The sequence below is a fragment of the Prionailurus viverrinus genome, chromosome B4 (genome assembly GCF_022837055.1).
Source record: "Prionailurus viverrinus isolate Anna chromosome B4, UM_Priviv_1.0, whole genome shotgun sequence".
NCBI lineage: Eukaryota > Metazoa > Chordata > Mammalia > Carnivora > Felidae > Prionailurus > Prionailurus viverrinus.
Genome location: NC_062567.1, coordinates 122,193,896 through 122,212,958, shown reverse-complemented (window position 1 = coordinate 122,212,958; position 19,063 = coordinate 122,193,896). Strand labels below are relative to the sequence as shown.

Sequence of the window (19,063 nt, the reverse complement as noted above, 5' to 3'; positions counted from 1 at the left end):
TTAGCAGTCTTTAGAGATAAGAGGATTTCATGGCAGCCCTGGGCTTCTGTTACGAATAGAGGCCATGGGTTCCATAGGTCCCAAAGAACTGACTGGGCTGTGAAAAAAGCCTGAGTTAGTTCCCCACCTCTAATTTTGGATACTTAGAAATGACTTTGAACAGCTCCCCTCTTGTCTTGTTTGTTTTGATGCAGGTACTGAAGCTCACTCTACGTTAATTCAATGTGTTACTTTTCCTTTGGTCCTGATAAAATTTGCTGATTTTTGATGTTCGAAGTAAAGACGGGATTTTCCCTTTTTTACCGTTCCAGTTCTCCCCTAAAAGGACAAAATGAGCCCAGAGCTTTGTTTGTTCCTATTGACTTTATTTTGTGTAGTCACCTAAGTTTTTGCTGCTCATTTAACAAAGTTGAAATTTTATGTTAGCCTGGTGTTTAGGCCTCTGGGAGTCAGCAGAAACTTTCCTGTGATTGTTACTCCTGCCAGACTCAGCCAGTACCAATTCTCATACACTGTCCATGATTTTTCTCTTTTCTTTCTTACATCGTTCCCTTTCCCTCCGTTAAGGCCAGTCAGTTTTCATTTTTCAATGCTAAATTCATACGTGTCCCTAATGTTAACTGATCTTTTCCTCCTCTGGATTCCTGTAGCATTACACTGATACTTCTAACATTCTTTGCATTTTATGGATCATTATAGCTTTTTGTGCATATGGTATTAAGGAAATATTGGAAGAATATCTTGCCTTAGCAGAAAGTATCAGGGGGATTAATATCCCTAAGGAAAAAATCTAAATGGCAGAAAATGGCTAGGAAAGATCTAGAAATAGAAGAGAAAATAGAAAGTTAGTTTAGAAAGTAATCTAAGCTCTGGACTATGATATGCTTTGGTATGACTTGCTGACAAAATATAAAGGTATTTATTCATTCACACAGTAATGTTTGAATAATAGTAACTTTTGAAAGCTATTAAAAGAATAATGTTAGGCCAGTAACCGAAACATCTATACACAGTGATTGTTGCCCTCTCTTTCTTGTTTGCATACTTTTAAGAGGATTTTAAAAATGTTTATCAGTTGTTTATAACTGCATGGCTATCTAATTCTTGTATGTACGTGATTTTACTGATTTGAGAAACTGTCAACTTTTCTTCTTTAGACAAGATTTGAGCACAATGTTGACTGATTTCTCATTCTTCGAGGTTAACTTTTAAAAGACGGCTTAGTTGGGGCCATAAGGACAATAACAGTCAGCCTCAGGTTGCTTCAGTCTGGAAGCTAACAGGGATGCCAGCTAGTTATTTACAAGACATTCTAGAATATCATGGCCTTGCTATGAGTGGTGATATGAGTAGAATCTAAATCTGTCTTGCCTGTCACTCTTCTTCAGGTATTTTCAGCACCATCTTGGTTTAGAATGATCACTGGAAGGTCAAGTTAGTGAGAAAATTTTGATAGTTATAACAGAGGGCATTTAAAAAATCGGCAGCTTACAGAGCCCATTGCTTTGTTGCTCACGCAGAAACAGGTGCCATATAAAAATGTCACTCAGAGCAGTTACATATTTCAAAAAAATTTAGGGTAAGAATAATGGATGTTATTAATGAAGTTACGTAACAGTAGTTGCAAAATGCCACCAACAGTCTAATAAAAGGTGAAAGCCATGAGTCCAAAAGGGGCTGTTATGGTTGGTAGTTCAGTGTTACAGCAATTTGAACCACTTGAGCTGTGTTCATTCCTACTTTTCCCTGGTCAACTTATATCACAGGGTCAATACTAATGCACACAGACATTTATTGGGCTTCAAATTCTGCAGAGCTTTATCTGAACACCTGTGTTCATTTCCTATTGCTTCTGGAACAAATTACCGCCAACTCTGTGGCTTAAAATAACAGAAATCAATTTTCTCACAGTTCTGGAGGCCAACAGTCTAACGTGACTCGCACAGGGCCAAAATCAAGGTGTCCGCAGGGCTGGTTTCTTCTGGAGATTTTGGGGGCCAATTCCTTAGCTTGTCTCTGATCTTCTGGCATTTTGGGTTCACCCTAATAATCCAGAGTAACTTCTGCATTTCAAAACCCTTGACTTAATCACATCTGCAAAGCCTCTTTTGCCCTATAAGGTAATATCCATAGGTTCTAGGTTTAGGATGTGGATTTCAGCCAACTAAAACACCCATTGTGATCTACCCAGAAATTAATACAAAATATCATTTTGACTAGGATTATTTAAATGTATTTCCTATAGAAGGAAGACGTTATTTTAGATTTTGGTGTTAATGCAGAAGTTCACAGTTGGCTTTTAATTGACCATTTTTTCTCACCAATTGTGTCACTCATGGTTTTCTGAAAATAATTCCTTAATTTTATGACATCTTTAAAACACCAATATATCCCACAAAGAGAAGTGTTTTAGAGACTTCTCTTTTCTTATATTTAGCCATCAGAATTGGGTTAGATGTTAGCCAGGGAAAAGATAGGAAGGTCCTATATAATCATAATTTGGTGGGAATGGGCATGTTAGGTTTCTCAGGAAATTGAGATAGTAATGATTTATAGTAAATCAGTTTTAGTAATTTTTATTTTATCATGGCTTTCCCACTTTTTTAATGTTTACATTTTCTTCGTACTTGGAGATACTTTTTAAGCTTATAAAATAGTTGCAAAAATTAAAATAGTATTAAAAATCTTGCATACCCTGGACTCAGATTCACTTAATGTTAACATTTTACCCCATTTACTTTGTTTTTTATTCTTTGTCTCTGTTTCTCTATATGTTTTTATATATATGGATGTATATATTTTTTCTTTGTCTTTAGGACAGAGATTTTTTTTTTTTTTTTTTGAGACATAGCACATACATTTGCAAGCTGAGGAGGAGCAGAGTGAAAGGGAGAGAGAATCCCAAGCAGGCTTGATCCACACCCAGTGGTGACGCAGGGCTTGATCCCATGACCCTGAGATCATGACCTAGCCTGAAATCAAGAGTCAAGTGCTCAACCGACTGAGCTACCTAGACACCCCAGGACATTGACATTTTTGAAGACTGTAGTTGCCTCTCCTTTTTTTTCATTATTAGAATTTTTGAAAATTGAGATACAATTTATATTCCACACTGAATTAATTCACCTTTTAAAAGTGTGCAGTTCAGTGGTTTTTAGTACATTCATAAGATTGTACAACCTATTATTAATAGAATTATTAATATGTTCTGTTCCAGAAGATTTTCATCACCTCATAAAGAAACCGTTAGCTGTCACTCCCCAGCCCCTGTGACCAGTAATCTATGTACTTATGGGTTTGCTTGCTTGCCTGTTCTGGACGTTTCCCCAAAATGGATGACCTTTTATATCCAGCTTCTTTCAATGAGTATGCTTCACTTGTGTTGTAGCATGAATCAGTACTGAATAATATTCCATGTGTAAATATACTACATTTTGTTTATCCATTTACCATTCCATGGACATTTGGGTTCCTTCCACTTTTTGGCTATTATGAAAAGTGAACATTCCTGTACAGGTTTTTGTGTGAACATATGTCTTCAGTTCTTTTGGTAGTTACCTAGCAGTGGAATTGCTGGGTCATATGATAACTGTTTAACTTTCTGAGGAACTGTCCACTCATTATTTTTAGTTTATTTGCTGAGAAGTTTCCGCCCACTTTGAAAGTTCCAGCAATGACCCTGGGGTTGAGTTGGTAGGTGCCTCTTTCAACGGCAGATGTCCTTCCAAAGATTTAATGTTGAGAAGAAATTAAAAGCTGAGCATAGTGCTCCTTTTTTGACCTAAAAATGAAGTACTAAGATGGTCTGACCTAGCAGAATAGTTCTTTTCATTTGTGTTTAGTGGATTTTGCCTTTAGTTTTCTGCTTGATCCTATAAAGAGATTGTTGGCAACCTTAGTTGTTTTAAGAGGTAAGAATGCCTCCTAATTGGGATGTTATTTAACATAACATTAATGTTTAACATTAACATTGTTAATGTTTTAACAAGGAGAACTGGGAATCCGTTCAGTAAAGGTTTTTTTTTTTCAACCATTTATAAAAATTCATGGAGAAGATGACACTGTGTAGCATTAGTCATATCCCTGTAAATGGGAGAAAATATTTAATGGATTTTGTTAGCATAATTATTTTGAAGATGTGATCTAGATAAAGCCATGAGAAAATTTGGTTGGATATTAGTTTAATATTTATAGTAATTGTTTGTTCGTATCTGCTAGGAAAAAAAAAATTGAGTTTCTGTCTAGTTCAAACATCTTTAGTCATAGGCAAGAAGATCTTTAAATATTTTAAGATGAGGAAATACAAAGTTCAATTAAAGATAAGAGTCTGGATAAGGATTGAAGAATTTTGTGAGATGCCAGAAAAATTTAGTAACATATAACTAAAATCTAGGACTATAAGCTACAAGGACTGTGAGTTCAAGGCTGTCTTTAAGGTATAAGGTGAGGCCTCTACTATACACAATAAGTATTAGAATCATTGAGAAGAATCCAGGAACGTCCTGGCTGAAATCTCCGATAATAGTAAAACCTTGGTCAGCTAAAATGATATTACCAAAAATGTTTTGGGGTGTCACTGTTTTAAGAAGGGGTAGGCAACTTGTATTCCTGGGGATATTTAGAATTGACTATAAAAATATTTGAGAATCAGGGGCGCCTGGGTGGCGCAGTCGGTTAAGCGTCCGACTTCGGCCAGGTCACGATCTCACAGTCCGTGAGTTCGAGCCCCGCGTCGGGCTCTGGGCTGATGGCTCAGAGCCTGGAGCCTGTTTCCGATTCTGTGTCTCCCTCTCTCTCTGCCCCTCCCCCGTTCATGCTCTGTCTCTCTCTGTCCCAAAACTAAATAAACGTTGAAAAAAAAAAATTAAAAAAAAAAAAAATATTTGAGAATCAGACTCATGGTATTAACAGTTTTATGCTGAAGAGGCAAAACATGAATTTTTTAATATACTTGTAACTTAACCCATTAGAGAAACATATCAGTCTTCTAATTCTGTCTTAAATTTGTAATTAAGTAATTGACTTATTCTTGTGATTTTAAATATAAATGTTCCCAAATTTGTATGCATTATATAAAAATTTATGAAAACTTAAAGACTTTCTGTATCTGTACATTTAATTTGCTAGATTTATAAAGATTGTCATAAGTACTTGGAAACTTTTGAGAGACATGAGAAATGTCTAAGTACAACAGAGTATCTCAGAGTATTTAAGTTTGTAAATGTGACTAAATATTATTCCAAACACTTAAAAATAATTTTTGGTTGGGTGCTACACATTGTGATGTAATACCATTAAGTGCTCAATTGTTTTGGTTTTCTTTACAGAGTGTTTAATTTTATTCTTGTAGGCAGTTAATTGTGGATTAGCTTGAGCCTTACAAGGCATGGTTTCAAGCTTTATTGGAGTGAATCTTGAGTAGACTTTATGCTAGGGCTGGCCCTACTACTAAGATGTGACCCTTCTCAGGTGTTTACTAAATCTTCTCAGTATTCAAAGAGGCCTCTCTTCTCTACAAGATTAGCTCTTGAATGACTTCCAGCCCTTTGTAAACTCTGGGAATTTTTCAGTTTACGACTCCCCAATTGTTCTTGGCCTGGCCTTGTAGAGTTCACCCTATGCATGCTTGACTTAGTATTCAGTTCACAAGCTCTTTCTATGAGAGCTTCCTCTTCTCTAGTATTTTGTCCTATAAATTCCTGCTGCCCTATCATCACTCTGCTTGGGTTTTCCCTTCCTGAGCTGTGGTCTGGAATGTGCCTTAAGTCAAAGAGCTGAGGCTGTTATAGGGCTTATCTCATTTCTTTCCCTTCTCTCAGGGATCACAGTTTTGCAATGCCTGTTGTCTAGTGTCTGAAAACAGTTCATATTTACCTATATCTTTCTATCTATCTATCTATCTATCTATCTACCTCTTTCATTTCTGAAAGCACTTAAAATTTTGTTCAGAGGTGATATATAGCATGTCCACAAAGCAAGACAAATAGCTAAACTCAAAGTCAATGAGACAGAGAAGGATATTCACTTTATAGGAAAATATAACAAGAATGGAGAGACAGTGAATAGTTGTAATCAAGTAAAACGGTTTACCACAAAGGGGTTGTAACAAAGTCCTGGCAATCTGGTATCTCAGTGTGTTCCAAATAGCAAGATGTTAATGATAATGGCCATGATAATTATGACAATAGTAAGTGTTCAATAAATATTAGCTAGGTGCCTGGGCACTATTGTACTTACGTGTACTAATTCTCTTAAGACTCACAATAACCCCATGAAATAGGTACTATTATTGTTGCCATTTTATAGATAAGGAATTTGAAGTTTATAGAAATTAAATTTCTTGTCCAAGGTAAGTTGTCACACTTAGATGTGAAACTAGGTGGTCTGGCCAACCTATGGTTAACATGGTGTGCTATATTCTGTCTTAGAATATTAAGGGTTCTGAGAAGTGCAGCAGTGAAAAAATGTGTTTAACTTTATTAAACTTAGTTTTTCTATTTTATTTTGGAGCTTGGAACACTATTCAATATGGGGATATCTGTTATCAATTGATTGGCCAATACTCCTTGGAATGCTTGCACTATAAGATCTTTGTGGGTCAAAACAATATCCCATTTGACTCGAGAGTTAAGAGTACTAACTTTGATGTCAGATTCCATTTCCCCCCAACTCTTGCTGTCTCTCAGCCATGTTCTTAAGGTCCAAAGCTTCAGTGTTCTTCATAAAATAGAAATGACAGTGTCTACCTCATATTTGTGAGGATTGTCACATGAGTTGATGTGTTGAGTTGAAAGTGTTTAGCACAGTACTTGGTAAATGATAGAAGCCAAATAAATGTTAGCTTTTTTACTCTTGTTCTTACTGTTTATTATTATTATTATTATTATTATCATCATCATTATTATTGCAGTTCTCATCTAGCACAGATAGCTAATTCCATAAATGTTTGTTGAATTAATGTATTAGTTTTTGGTTACATTATTTAATATTTTTACCTTATCTACTGTTTTAAATTTGTTTGAAGTTTATAGAAAATATAGCATGTGCATATGTTGGATAACATCCTATCTTCTGGGAAACTTCAACTTTTAATATCTACATTTGCTCCATGGTTAGAAGAGAGATTGAAATGTTGTCTCTTTTTTAATTTTAGAGAGGTATTACTACATTTCTCCATTAGTTGGTGTCTTTTTCTTGGCTCTAACTCCTATCTGGATTATAATAGCTGCCAAACATCCAGCCACAAGGACAGTTCTCCACTCAGGCTGGGAGCCTGTCATAACAGCTATGGTTATAAGTAGGTTAGTATTAAAATGTGTGTGTGTGTGTGTATCTGTGTGTTCTATATGCCTGCATCTGTGTATACATTAAAACATCATTTCTTGGTTCAGTCATTTTATATACTCACATCTTTATTAGCACATGTAATAGAGCTATTAGTCACAGGAGTTCTTGGAATGAGTAGACATACCTCATTTCGCTACCAGTTTCAAACTTCTCCAATCAAATCCTTACCAGACTGACGAGTAAGGTTTAGTGGGTGTGTGTGTGTGTGTGTGTGTGTGTGTGTGTGTGTGTGTGTGTGTTAGCCTGACATTATTTATTTTTAATAGTAAGTTGCTCACATAAGTATCAGACAGCCTTAGAAATGGACGTACCATTTGACTACTTCTCCTTCTAGGACTTTGGCAGAACATAGGGATGTAATTAAGGATATTTGCAAATGATTAAGTTGTACGGGTCCTCATCACAGAGGAACTTTTAATAACAAAAGAAGAGAGAGACCACCGTAGAGGTCTCAGCAACCAGGTAGTGATCAAATAAATTATGGTATAGTCACGAAATGGAATATTCGCTGCTAAAAATAACACTGCAACGTTTCTATTGACATGGAAAGATGTTCATTATGCTTTTGGTGAAAAGAGCCAGCTAGAAAAGGGTATGAATTTCCTGTTAAGCATGGTATATTGACACGCATTTACTGTCTTCCTTCCTGAAACTAAAATGACAGTAATAGAACAGAAAAGCTGTAAAACCACAAAAGCAGAAGGGGAGCAGAGAGGACAGCAGGTGAGAGATTCAACAAAATTAGTAAAATAGGAATCAGATGGATGACTTTTAGCTGAACCGCCAGAATGGAAAAGGATAAAGCCTAACCTCCAGCAGGGTGAGGGGACACCCATAGGAAGCGAGCTGATCTAAGCCTCAGACACCCAGAAACGTGGAGAAATTGGAGGCACTAAGTACTTCTCAAAGCTGAAATGGAGAAGATTGGTTGAAAATTTATGTGAGAAACAATTAGACCCTCAAAGCCCTTCTCCAGCTTGACCACCCAAGTGACTGCCCCCTCCCACCTTGGCAAAAGACAAGAATTAACTCTGGAGAGACTAAGTCAGAGAAGCTGTGGATTAAGAAACACCTGCACAAGTGAGGGTGTGGATTAAGCACTGTATGGAAAGTAGGATTAAGTGAAAATCTAGATGCCCCGCAGTGAAAACCCTATCCCACTTCTTTTTCTTTGCTCATGGAATGCTGGTAGTCAAGCCTATACCCCCAGGCAAAAAAAATTAGAATAATTCCCTCCTGGGGTAACTCATCAGCGCCAGAGAGCCAGAGAAAAACTCGGTGGTTACTGACCCTTGTGGGTCCTTGAGTGAAAGAGCTACCTGACCATTCTTCAGGAGGCTCACCTGCTGATGAGTGTGCTCTGCAATGCCCTTTACAGAGGAGCAGACAGTAAAAGGATCACCAGACATTTGATTAAGGCTTCTAACATGAAAGACAGAGACCAGAAAAATGGTACTCAAAGAAAGTGCAGGGATAGTTGAAAGACCTCAAAAACTCTCATCAGTGCCCTTAAAGCAATAAGAGAATCTATGGCATCCATAATGTAAGAACAGAATGTTCTAATAAGGAGGATTTGGAAAAGCAGGAAGAGCTCTTGGGAACGAAGAATATATATAAAGAGCAGAAACAAATAAGCAAACAAAAAACTGAGTAGAAAAGTTAGAAGACAGAGCCGAAGAAGTGTTCTGGAAAATAGAACAGAAAACAAAGAGGCGGGCAACTGGAGGTAAACAATAAGAAGAGATTCTTGAAGAAATATTGCAAGAAAATTCCCCAGGACTGAAGACCACGGGCCTCCAGATTGAAATGGCCCACTCAGTACCAAGCACAGTGAATACTAGGAGGGCCCCAAATGATAAATTTACTATGAATCCCAAAATCTCCTGGAGAGAAAAGACAAGTTACATATAAACCATTGGGAATCTGAATGATGTCCAGTAGCAACACCGGAAGTGATTCCTTCAAGAAAGTTCTGAAGGGAGATTATTTTGAACACAAAGTATGGTTGCAGTATCAGCCAAATGGAAGAGTGGCATCCAACAATTTTCAGTCATGTAGGATCTCAAAAACTTTGCTTCCTATGTACCCTTTCATATGAAAGCTGGTAGAAGATACAGTCTATCAAAATGAGGAAATAAATCAAGGAAGATGACATGGGCATGAGGAAACCCATTCCATGAGACCTTGTGGTTCATTTTTCTCTGATGTAGATTGCTTTTTTCCTGGAAGATTCAGGCAATAGGGTCCTATGAAATGTTGGGACTTTTTCAAAGACCCAGCGTGGGAGATTGAAGTTCAGGTTGACAGCTGTGCATCAGGCCTAGAGGCAACCGTCCAGGTTGGCAGGAGGACAGTGGGCTCAAGGAGGAATGTCTCTAAGAAAAAAAAAGCAGAATTGATTGGTTGCCAGGTGACTTTGACTTATTCAGAGGCACTTCATTAACTTTGTTAGAAATTTGAGGCTAAATTAGTAGTAAGTACCTTAAAAATTAGGAAAAATATGGGACAGAGCAACAAGTAACAGTGGGGAAATCCAATGACACTTGGTGGTCCTGCTGTGAATAATGATTCCATTGTCACAATAAGGTAAACCCTAAATACTCCACCCAGAACTACAGAACCAAGTTGGCAGGATACGAGGAGGAAGGGGTTTATGAATGGTCTTAGGTGGAGAGAGAAGGGCAAGTGAGACTAAATCCTCATCCGTCATAGTGGAGGTCATTAGGTAAGTGTCTAAAATTAAAATCAAGAAATCACAGTATAAACATGCTATCTGGAAATACAGAATTAAATGCCAGAGGAAACAGCTACAGAAGTTGAAAAAAAATTTACTGGGGCAGAACAGGTTTTGGGGGCAGGGGCCAGGGGCTATGTAATAGGCTTTGCGGCACTCTCACTTTTTAAATAATGTACATGTGTTTATTGGATAAAATCAAAATTTGATAAAAGTGAAGAGAGAACTACTTTTGCAATGTGGGTTTTCATTTTAAAAAATCTAAGTGTTTAAAAATGTCTGGGAGTCTAGCTACCAACATACTAACAGTATAACTCTGAATGATGTCATGATAGTTGATTTTTATTTTCTTCTTTTTGTTTGTATTTTCTAATTTTTGTATATTTTGTTATCTGGGTCATAAAAACATTTTAAAATGTGTTTTAGGGGCGCCTGGGTGGCGCAGTCGGTTAAGCGTCCGACTTCAGCCAGGTCACGATCTCGCGGTCCGTGAGTTTGAGCCCCGCGTCAGGCTCTGGGCTGATGGCTCGGAGCCTGGAGCCTGTTTCCGATTCTGTGTCTCCCTCTCTCTCTGCCCCTCCCCCGTTCATGCTCTGTCTCTCTCTGTCCCAAAAATAAATAAACGTTGAAAAAAAAATTTAATAAAAAAAATAAATAAATAAAATAAAATGTGTTTTAGCAAATATTCATGTTACAGTCACAGCATGAACCTATGTGTTTTGGCACAGAGATTTATTCTTTAATACATAACTAGTTCTATTAAATATATACATATTTTAAATTAGAGCTTAAAATATGAAAATACTGCTAAGGATGACTATTTTTGGACTTTACAGTGTAACTTTAATTTAAAAAAATTTTTTTAGTTTATTTATTTATTTTGAGAGAGACAGAGATAGCACAAGTGGGGGAGGGGCAGAGAGAGAGGGAAAGAGAATCCCAAGCAGGCTCAGTGCTTCCAGCAAAGAGCCCAACGTGTTGATGTGGGGCTCAAACCCACGAAACCGTGAGATCGTGACCTGAGCTGAAAACAAGAGTCAGACGCTTAACCAATTGAGCCACCCAGGTGCCCCTGTAGTGTAACTTTTAATGGGAAATTCTAGTAATTTAGGCATATTAAGTCACAATTCATTTATTTTGCTAAAAAATTAATAAAGATTTAATAAATTCCTAATGTTAGCTGTCAAGTAGTGGTAAGAATATTTTGATCTGATATTTTGACAATCAGTTCCATTCTCTGATAACATGTAGTTTATTTTTGTGTGATGTAGATTGAATTTTCCTAGAAAATTTAGGCAGTACGACCCCATGGAGTATTGGGACTGTTAATGTTTTATAGGGCTTAGACCAAGAAACTGAAGTTAACCAATTAGTAATGGTCTTGAAACTTAAAAAAACCCTCAGAGCTCCATTGAGATATTGAAGTTGAAGGCCTGCTTCTATGTAGCTACATGTTATTTTTCCAGACTTCCATTCTGAAAATCAGCCCTTTCTATGCTACAGCTCATTATTTCAATTTACCAGTGATAAGGTTATTTATATGTATATATATATAGTTTTAACACAATAAAAATGATCCATTTAATGCTTTGTTAATTTCACAAATGAAGAAATATTCTTTTAAAAACTAGATTTTAGGGGCGCCTGACTGGCTCAGTTGGTAGAGCATGCAACTCTTTTTTTTTTTTTAATCTTTTTTTTTTAATGTTTATTTATTTATTTTTTTTAATTTTTTTTTCAACGTTTATTTATTTTTGGGACAGAGAGAGACAGAGCATGAACGGGGGAGGGGCAGAGAGAGAGGGAGACACAGAATCGGAAACAGGCTCCAGGCTCTGAGCCATCAGCCTAGAGCCCGACGCGGGGCTCGAACTCACGGACCGCGAGATCGTGACCTGGCTGAAGTCGGAGGCTTAACCGACTGCGCCACCCAGGCGCCCCAATGTTTATTTATTTTTGATAGAGAGAGAGAGAGACAAAGCACAAGCAGGGGAGGAACAGAGAGAGAGAGGGAGATATAGAATCCGAAACAGGCTCCAGGCTCTGAGCTATCAACACAGAGCCTGATGCAGGGCTCAAACCCACGAACCGCCAGATCATGACCTGACCCAAAGTCGGATGCCTAACCTACTGAGCCACCAGGCACCCCTAGAGCATGCAACTCTTGATCGTGGGGTCAGAGTCATGAGTTAAAGCCCTGTGTTTGGTTTAGAGCTTACTTAAAAAAAACAAAACAAAACAAAACCAAAAAACAAAAAAAAACCCCTATTTTTTAAATTATAAGAGCAATAAATACACATGGTTTTTAAAAATTAACAAATACACGGGGCGCCTGGGTGGCGCAGTCGGTTAAGCGTCCGACTTCAGCCAGGTCACGATCTCACGGTCCGTGAGTTCGAGCCCCGCGTCAGGCTCTGGGCTGATGGCTCGGAGGGAGCCTGTTTCCGATTCTGTGTCTCCCTCTCTCTCTGCCCCTCCCCCGTTCATGCTCTGTCTCTCTCTGTCCCAAAAATAAATAAACGTTGAAAAAAAAATTAAAAAAAAAAAAATTAACAAATACAGAAGGATATTAAATAATCATCAGTCTTTTGTCTGCCCCTCCACCCAGAGATGGACATTGTTAATAACTTCTTCTATATCCTTCCAGACATTTTAAAGCACTTAAAGCATATTCTTTTCCTTTTTATGTTTTTTACTTTTTCATGTTTTTATTTATTTTTGAGAGAGAGACAGAGACAGTGTGTGAGCAGGAGAGGGTCACAGAGAGAACGGGGGAGACACAATCTGAAGAGGGCTCCAGGCTCTATCAGCACAGAGCCAGATGCAGGGCTCGAAATCACCAACAGTGAGATTAGACCTGAGCCGAAGTTGGACGCTTAACCAACTGAGCCACCCAGGTGCCCCTGTGTTCTTTTCCTTTTTACGAGGAACACATCTTGGAGATCAGAATGAGAACGGAAACAGAGGGCTACTGCTCATGCCATGTTTTATTTTCAACATTCCACTGTTGACATTGATTTTTACTTTGAATATTTTTCCTTTTTATTGTTTTTTAAATGTCTGAAATGTTTCCTTTTAAAAGTAGAGGTGTTTGTATGTAAAGAGCAGCTTTAAATTAGTGTGTTTTCTTTTCTCTTCCCTAAACTGTGTGATTTTTTTCCAGCATTGGGGGCCTTATTCTGGACACAACTGTATCTGATCCAAACTTGGTGGGGATTGTTGTTTACACACCGGTTATTAATGGTAAGAATGAGATACACTGTTTCACGATGGCAACAAATCATTACATACTCCTAGGCACTAACGAGAGTGGTAGGGTGCAGATTTTAAAAGGTGTATCTTCCCTTCCCTTCCATTCTCTCTCCAAGCCCAGGGTGGTATCTGGGGTAGAAGTGATGTTCCCTGTTCTCAGTATGCACAACACATTTTTGAAAAAAGCTGTTTTTTTACTCTTACCACTTGATCTTAGCTTGAGAATCAGGCATACCTGATTTTTGAGGTTAATGTAGCAAAATATGACATTTCAGTTCTGGATTATCACTGGCTTTGGGTTATGTGCTCTGTCCTGTTTTGTTGCTGCCGCTGTCAATTTTTATGGATAAATTAGAGTTAGCTAGGTGTAAGCATTGCTTAAGTCAATGCAGCCCATTAACATCTATCACTCCTCTGCGGATCCCTTTAAAATCTGCCTTATGGTTTTTTTTTTCTTACCTATAAAGTGGGAACTGTAATACTTAGGTTCACAGGGTTTCTTGTATGTATTCCATTTAATAAAATAATTTTAATCCAGTTATACTGACTTTTGGGCTGGCTCATTAAATTGGATTTTAGTATAACCTACACCAATATAACTTAAAAAGTAATTTTACCTGAGAGAAAACCTGTCATAGGATATGCTACACATTTAATATAAACTTTTTATATTTATGTGTAAGAAAATATGTTCTATGAAGGCAAGTTCTCCAAAATCTAACTTCATATCTAAAATTTCAACTGAACATTTACATTTCTGTGTAGCTATAAAATGTCTGTAAAGAAATTTCCCCTTGGGGTGCCTGGGTGGCTCAGTCAGTTGAGCATCTGACTTCAGCTCAGGTCATGATCTCACAGCTTGTGAGTTCAAGCCCCAAGTCGGGCTCTGTGCTGACAGCTCAGAGCCTAGAGCCTGTTTCAGATTGTGTCTCCCTCTCTCTCTGCCCCTTCCCCACTCATGCTCTGTCTCTCTCTGTCTCTCAAAAATGAATAAACATTAAAAAACAAAAAAGAAAGAAATTTCCCCTCTAGATCCCCTTCCCAATTTTCCTAGTGCCACACTCCTCCCCATCATCCACCCTTAAAATCATGGCACCATCAACCTGGCCCTTCATCCTCTTTGAATAGACATGACCAAACCTTGTCTATTTGCCCATTAACGTAATTCACTTCTTCACTTACTTATACAACAACAGTCTCAGCATTGTAGTCTGCTAATATCTCACTTCAGCCATCATTGAAGTAACAAAGTAGCTTTCCTGACCCATGCCCTATTCAGTGCCAATTAAATGTCACTAACAGACTAGTCATCCTTAAACATTGTTTTTATTACATCAGACTTAAGATGATGAACTTATCAGTGGTTTCCTCCTACCTGTCAAATCAAGTTTGAATTCTTCTGCTTCGCTTTTCAAGGCCCTCTATATGCTCTTGGCTGCGTACAACTTTTTCCTTTATCTTTCTAACCGGATTCCTATTTGGGGGCCCCACAAAGATCTAATTTCCACTGCTTGGAATGATTACTGCTTTTCTTCCACCTGTTCCAATCCTATTCAGTGAATATTAGTTGATGAGGTCACTAGCATAAGTTTTACTCACTAATGCCATTAGAGCTGTATTGTCCAACATTTCAGTGAAAAATGTAAATTACAACAATACCATCATGAGTAAGGTTTTAATCAGTATTTCTGTTATTTCACTTTAATCAGTATTTCTGTTATTTCACTTTACAAAAGAAATAATTTTAGAGCTTCATTGAAGTGCTCTTCTTGGAAGCCATCATATTACACGACAATACAATCTTTTTTTTTTTTTTTTTTTTTTTTTGTATCCCAGTAAGTAAATCTCTTAGCTGCGTGTCACAAGGAGCTCACTTTATGTTAAATTCCACTCTTTAAAGACATTGATAGAGAAGATTAATTCCATGGTCCTCAAAAAAGTGCAACTTTTGAGAATTGAATTTCATTTTAAATGTGTTAGAAGATGTGCTATTTAAAGGACCCCTATGTATCATGACCATCATCATGACCATCATCATTTACTAACTAGTGAGTACCTACTGTGTACCGGGTAACTTGCAGGTCTTTTATGCACGTTCATATCATTTAATCCTCCCAATAAGAAAGTAATTTGTCCAGCATCTCATATCTAGTAAGCATTTAGACCCAGATCTGCTTGATTCCAAAGCCTGTGATTTTTTCCCCCTCAAAATAATTGCTAATTTATCTGTTTTATTAGATACAAGAATACACACTTTGTTTAAAGTAAGGCATATCAGTGTTGATATTTTGCTTAGGACATCTTTTAACACATCTCCCAGCATTTAGTAGCATTTTGTAAAATATATTTCAGGGGCGCCTGGGTGGCTCAGTCGGTTAAGCGTCCGACTTCAGCTCAGGTCATGATCTCACAGTTCGTGGGTTCGAGCTCTGCATTGGGCTCCATACTGACCATGTTGAGCCTGCTTGGGATTCTCTCTCTCTCCCTCTCTGCACCTCCCTGACTCGTGCTTTCTCTCTCTCTCTCAAAATAAATGAATAAACTTTAGAGTATGTGTGTATGTGTGTGTGTGTATATATCACAAGAATACTAGTTCTATGAGATATTAATAAGTATAACTTGAAAAGTGAGTTTTTGTTGTCCATTCAGTTTGGGAAGCATTAGGTCAAATAGATTTCTTCACTACAGGATTTCTTAAAGATCTTTATCATGCTAATGTGTACTGTGAATCTTTCCCTCTGGGACTTGTGCTAGCAAGGGGTTCGAATTTCTAGAATTAACCTTCCTTCAGACCCCAGACCATATTTTGCAAACTACTGCTCTAGGTATTATAATGTATATCTTTATCACAGAGCACTGTCAAATAATAATTTAGTCCATTTACATAAAGGATAAGAACTTTGCATCAGTATACTTGGCTTTTCACTCTTCTTTCTTATGTGTTCTTTTTGTCATACATTCTACTTTGTTACAAACCTTGTATATACATTGTTATTATTTTTGCTTTAAATGGTCAGATGTTTTTTGAAGAGATTAAAAATGAGAAAATATCTTTTCTATTTTCTGATATATTTTACATTTCTAGCATCCTTCTTTCCTTTGTGTAGTTCCAGATTTCCATCTGGATTTATGTTCCTTTTGCCAAGAGAAATCCCTTTAATGTTTCCTGTAGGGCATGTCTGTAAAGTATTTGAGAGAATAATCTAGGTTACAAGATTACTTTCTGGAGTATTTTTTTTCAGTCTCCTCTACCAATTTCTTTAGGAACCTGAGCAGAAAAGTACGAAGCCTTGTCTGTTTGAAAAAAAAAAAAAATCAAGCTTATTTTTCCTTTCATTAAGGAGGTAAGCAAGCATTAAATATCTTGCTACCTAGCTTTATACCTTGGCCGTGGTAGTAATTTAAAACAATTATTTAGTCTGGTCTGCTTTCAGTTGGTGAGTCAGATTTGAAAAAGTAATGCAAGAGTCTTTCCTAATAATGACTTTACGCCTTTGGAATATCTACTTCAACATTAAATAAGTCAACATTTCAGAAGAAATTCTTTTTGCTTGTTTTATTGCCCAGCACATAACACAAAGAAGGCCTGCCTTTGGTTGAATTTATGCAAGTTGCTTAAAATAGAAAGATAACTGCTTTGTTTTTCCTTATGTTTCAGGTATTGGTGGTAATTTGGTGGCCATTCAGGCTAGCAGGATTTCTACCTACCTCCACTTACATAGCATTCCTGGAGAATTGCCTGAGGAACCCAAAGGTTGTTACTACCCATTTAGAACTTTTTTTGGTCCAGGTATGTGCTTTGGAGTTTTGCATCTTATATCAGGAATAATTCTGCTCTGAGCACATAGGCAGGCAACAGTTGCTGAATACCTATTTGTCAGAGTTTTGCATGACTTTTTTTTTTTTTTCTGAGACCTGAATAGATTGGAAGTAGAATAGATTGTGTTCATTAAATCTCAGTGAACAAAAAGTTATTTGTATCAAGTCTGCAGCTGCTGAGGAACTTTGTATACTTTTTGTCTTTCATTCTTTTCTCTGGGATACCTTGTTCATGAGTCAAGAAAGAGGAACCTTATCTAGATCTAGGTGATCTAGAGAGACGGATGTACTGTCTTTACTGTATTAATCCTTTTGGCTTTTCTAAATGTAAGCATTTGATCCCAAAGAGAAGGAGAGGGATAACTTCTGTCACAAGGAACAGTGTCCTGTTTATGTCACCCAGGCAGTGAGTACCAAAAAACTAAGACCACTATATTAAATCTCACAATTCCTGTCACTTCTATTTTGATCAAAATAAAGGTCATTCTTGACTTTTGAATGGGGATGAGAAATGCTCAGTAAAATATCAGTGAAAGAACTCTAAAGGAAAAGTAAAATTAAAACATTCCTGGGGCCCCTGAGTGGCTGTCGTCAGTGAAGCATCTGACTCTTGCTTTCGGCCCAGATCATGATCTCACGGTTGTGGGTTTGAGCCCTGCTTCGTGCTCTGTGGTTTAAGTGCAGAGCCTGCTTGGGAGTCTCTCCGTCTCTGTCTCTGTCTCTGTCTCTCTGTCTCTGTCCCTCTCTCCCTCTTTCTGCACCTCCCCTGCTTGCTGGCTCACTCTCTCTCAAAATGAATAAACGTTTAAAAAAAACCAAAAAACCAGAACATTCCTATGCTTTAGGAACTTTATGTTTTTTCTTTTGTCTTCCCTCTATTAGTATGATAGACATTAAAGTCTGGCCAGTGTTCTTCATAGCAAGCTTTTATCAATTTCCTGTCATTTAATTAGCCTATAACATACAGTAAGAATTTCAAAGAATTAAGTGAATTGTGAAAAGTTGAAATGTTTTGCTAGCAACAGAATTTTTTATTTTATATATATATATTTTTTTATTATTATTTTTTTATTTAAAATTTACATCCAAATTAGTTAGCATATAGTGAAACAATGATTTCAGGAGTAGATTTATTTGTTATATTTTGAGAAAGAGCATGGCTGCATATGCATATGGGTGCTTATAGGCAGGGAAGGGGCAGTGGGACAGGGAGAAAGAGAATCTCAAAGAGGCTCCATGCCCAGTGGGGGAGGGAGGGTTGGGAGGGTAAGGAGATGCCGACGTGGGGCTTGATCTCATGACCCACTATGAGATCATGACCTGAGCCAAAATCGAGAGCTGGGCACTTAACTGGCTGAGCCAACCAGGTGCCCCAGCAACAGAATTTTATGCAGTGCTATTCAGTGTAGTAAGTAGAAAGTAGTCCTTAAATGTGAATAACTGACCTGTTATTAACCAAAATATGACTTTGTTTTAACTCTTATATTTTCTATTACAGGAGTGAATAATAAGTCTGCTCAAGTTTTACTGCTTTTAGTGATTCCCGGACATTTAATTTTCCTCTACACTATTCATTTGATGAAAAGTGGTCACACGTCCTTAACTGTCATCTTCATAGTAGTGTACTTATTTGCTGCTGTGCTACAGGTAAGAGTCGAAACCTCTTGTAATCTTTTATGTTCAGAATTCTGTAAAAGCATTGCTATGCAAATCTAAAAGCACATGAAATATGTTAACATTCCAAAAAGCAACTGAAAGCCTTCATATGGATTTCATCTTCCTAAAACCAGTAAGCTCATGATCGCTTTTAATATGACTTGATAAATAGAACCTTCGGATTTCCTGTTTCCTGAATTCCACCAGCTTTCCCTTTTTTTTAGATTCTCTAATGTTGTATGAACACATCTTCTG

The 19,063-nt window shown here is 37.4% G+C and overlaps 1 protein-coding gene across 5 annotated transcripts in view; it reads left to right on the top strand.

Annotated features, from left to right (window-relative positions):
- SLC41A2 (solute carrier family 41 member 2) overlaps window positions 1-19,063 on the top strand; it is a 127,589-nt gene that overhangs the window by 67,431 nt on the left and 41,095 nt on the right. For all 5 annotated transcript variants that reach the window (XM_047867604.1, XM_047867607.1, XM_047867605.1 and 2 more), the window contains exons 7-10: window positions 7,154-7,301; window positions 13,245-13,324; window positions 16,992-17,123; window positions 18,651-18,799. In XM_047867604.1, the coding sequence (XP_047723560.1) occupies window positions 7,154-7,301; window positions 13,245-13,324; window positions 16,992-17,123; window positions 18,651-18,799 (509 nt within the window). The remainder of the gene's footprint in view (window positions 1-7,153; window positions 7,302-13,244; window positions 13,325-16,991; window positions 17,124-18,650; window positions 18,800-19,063) is intronic.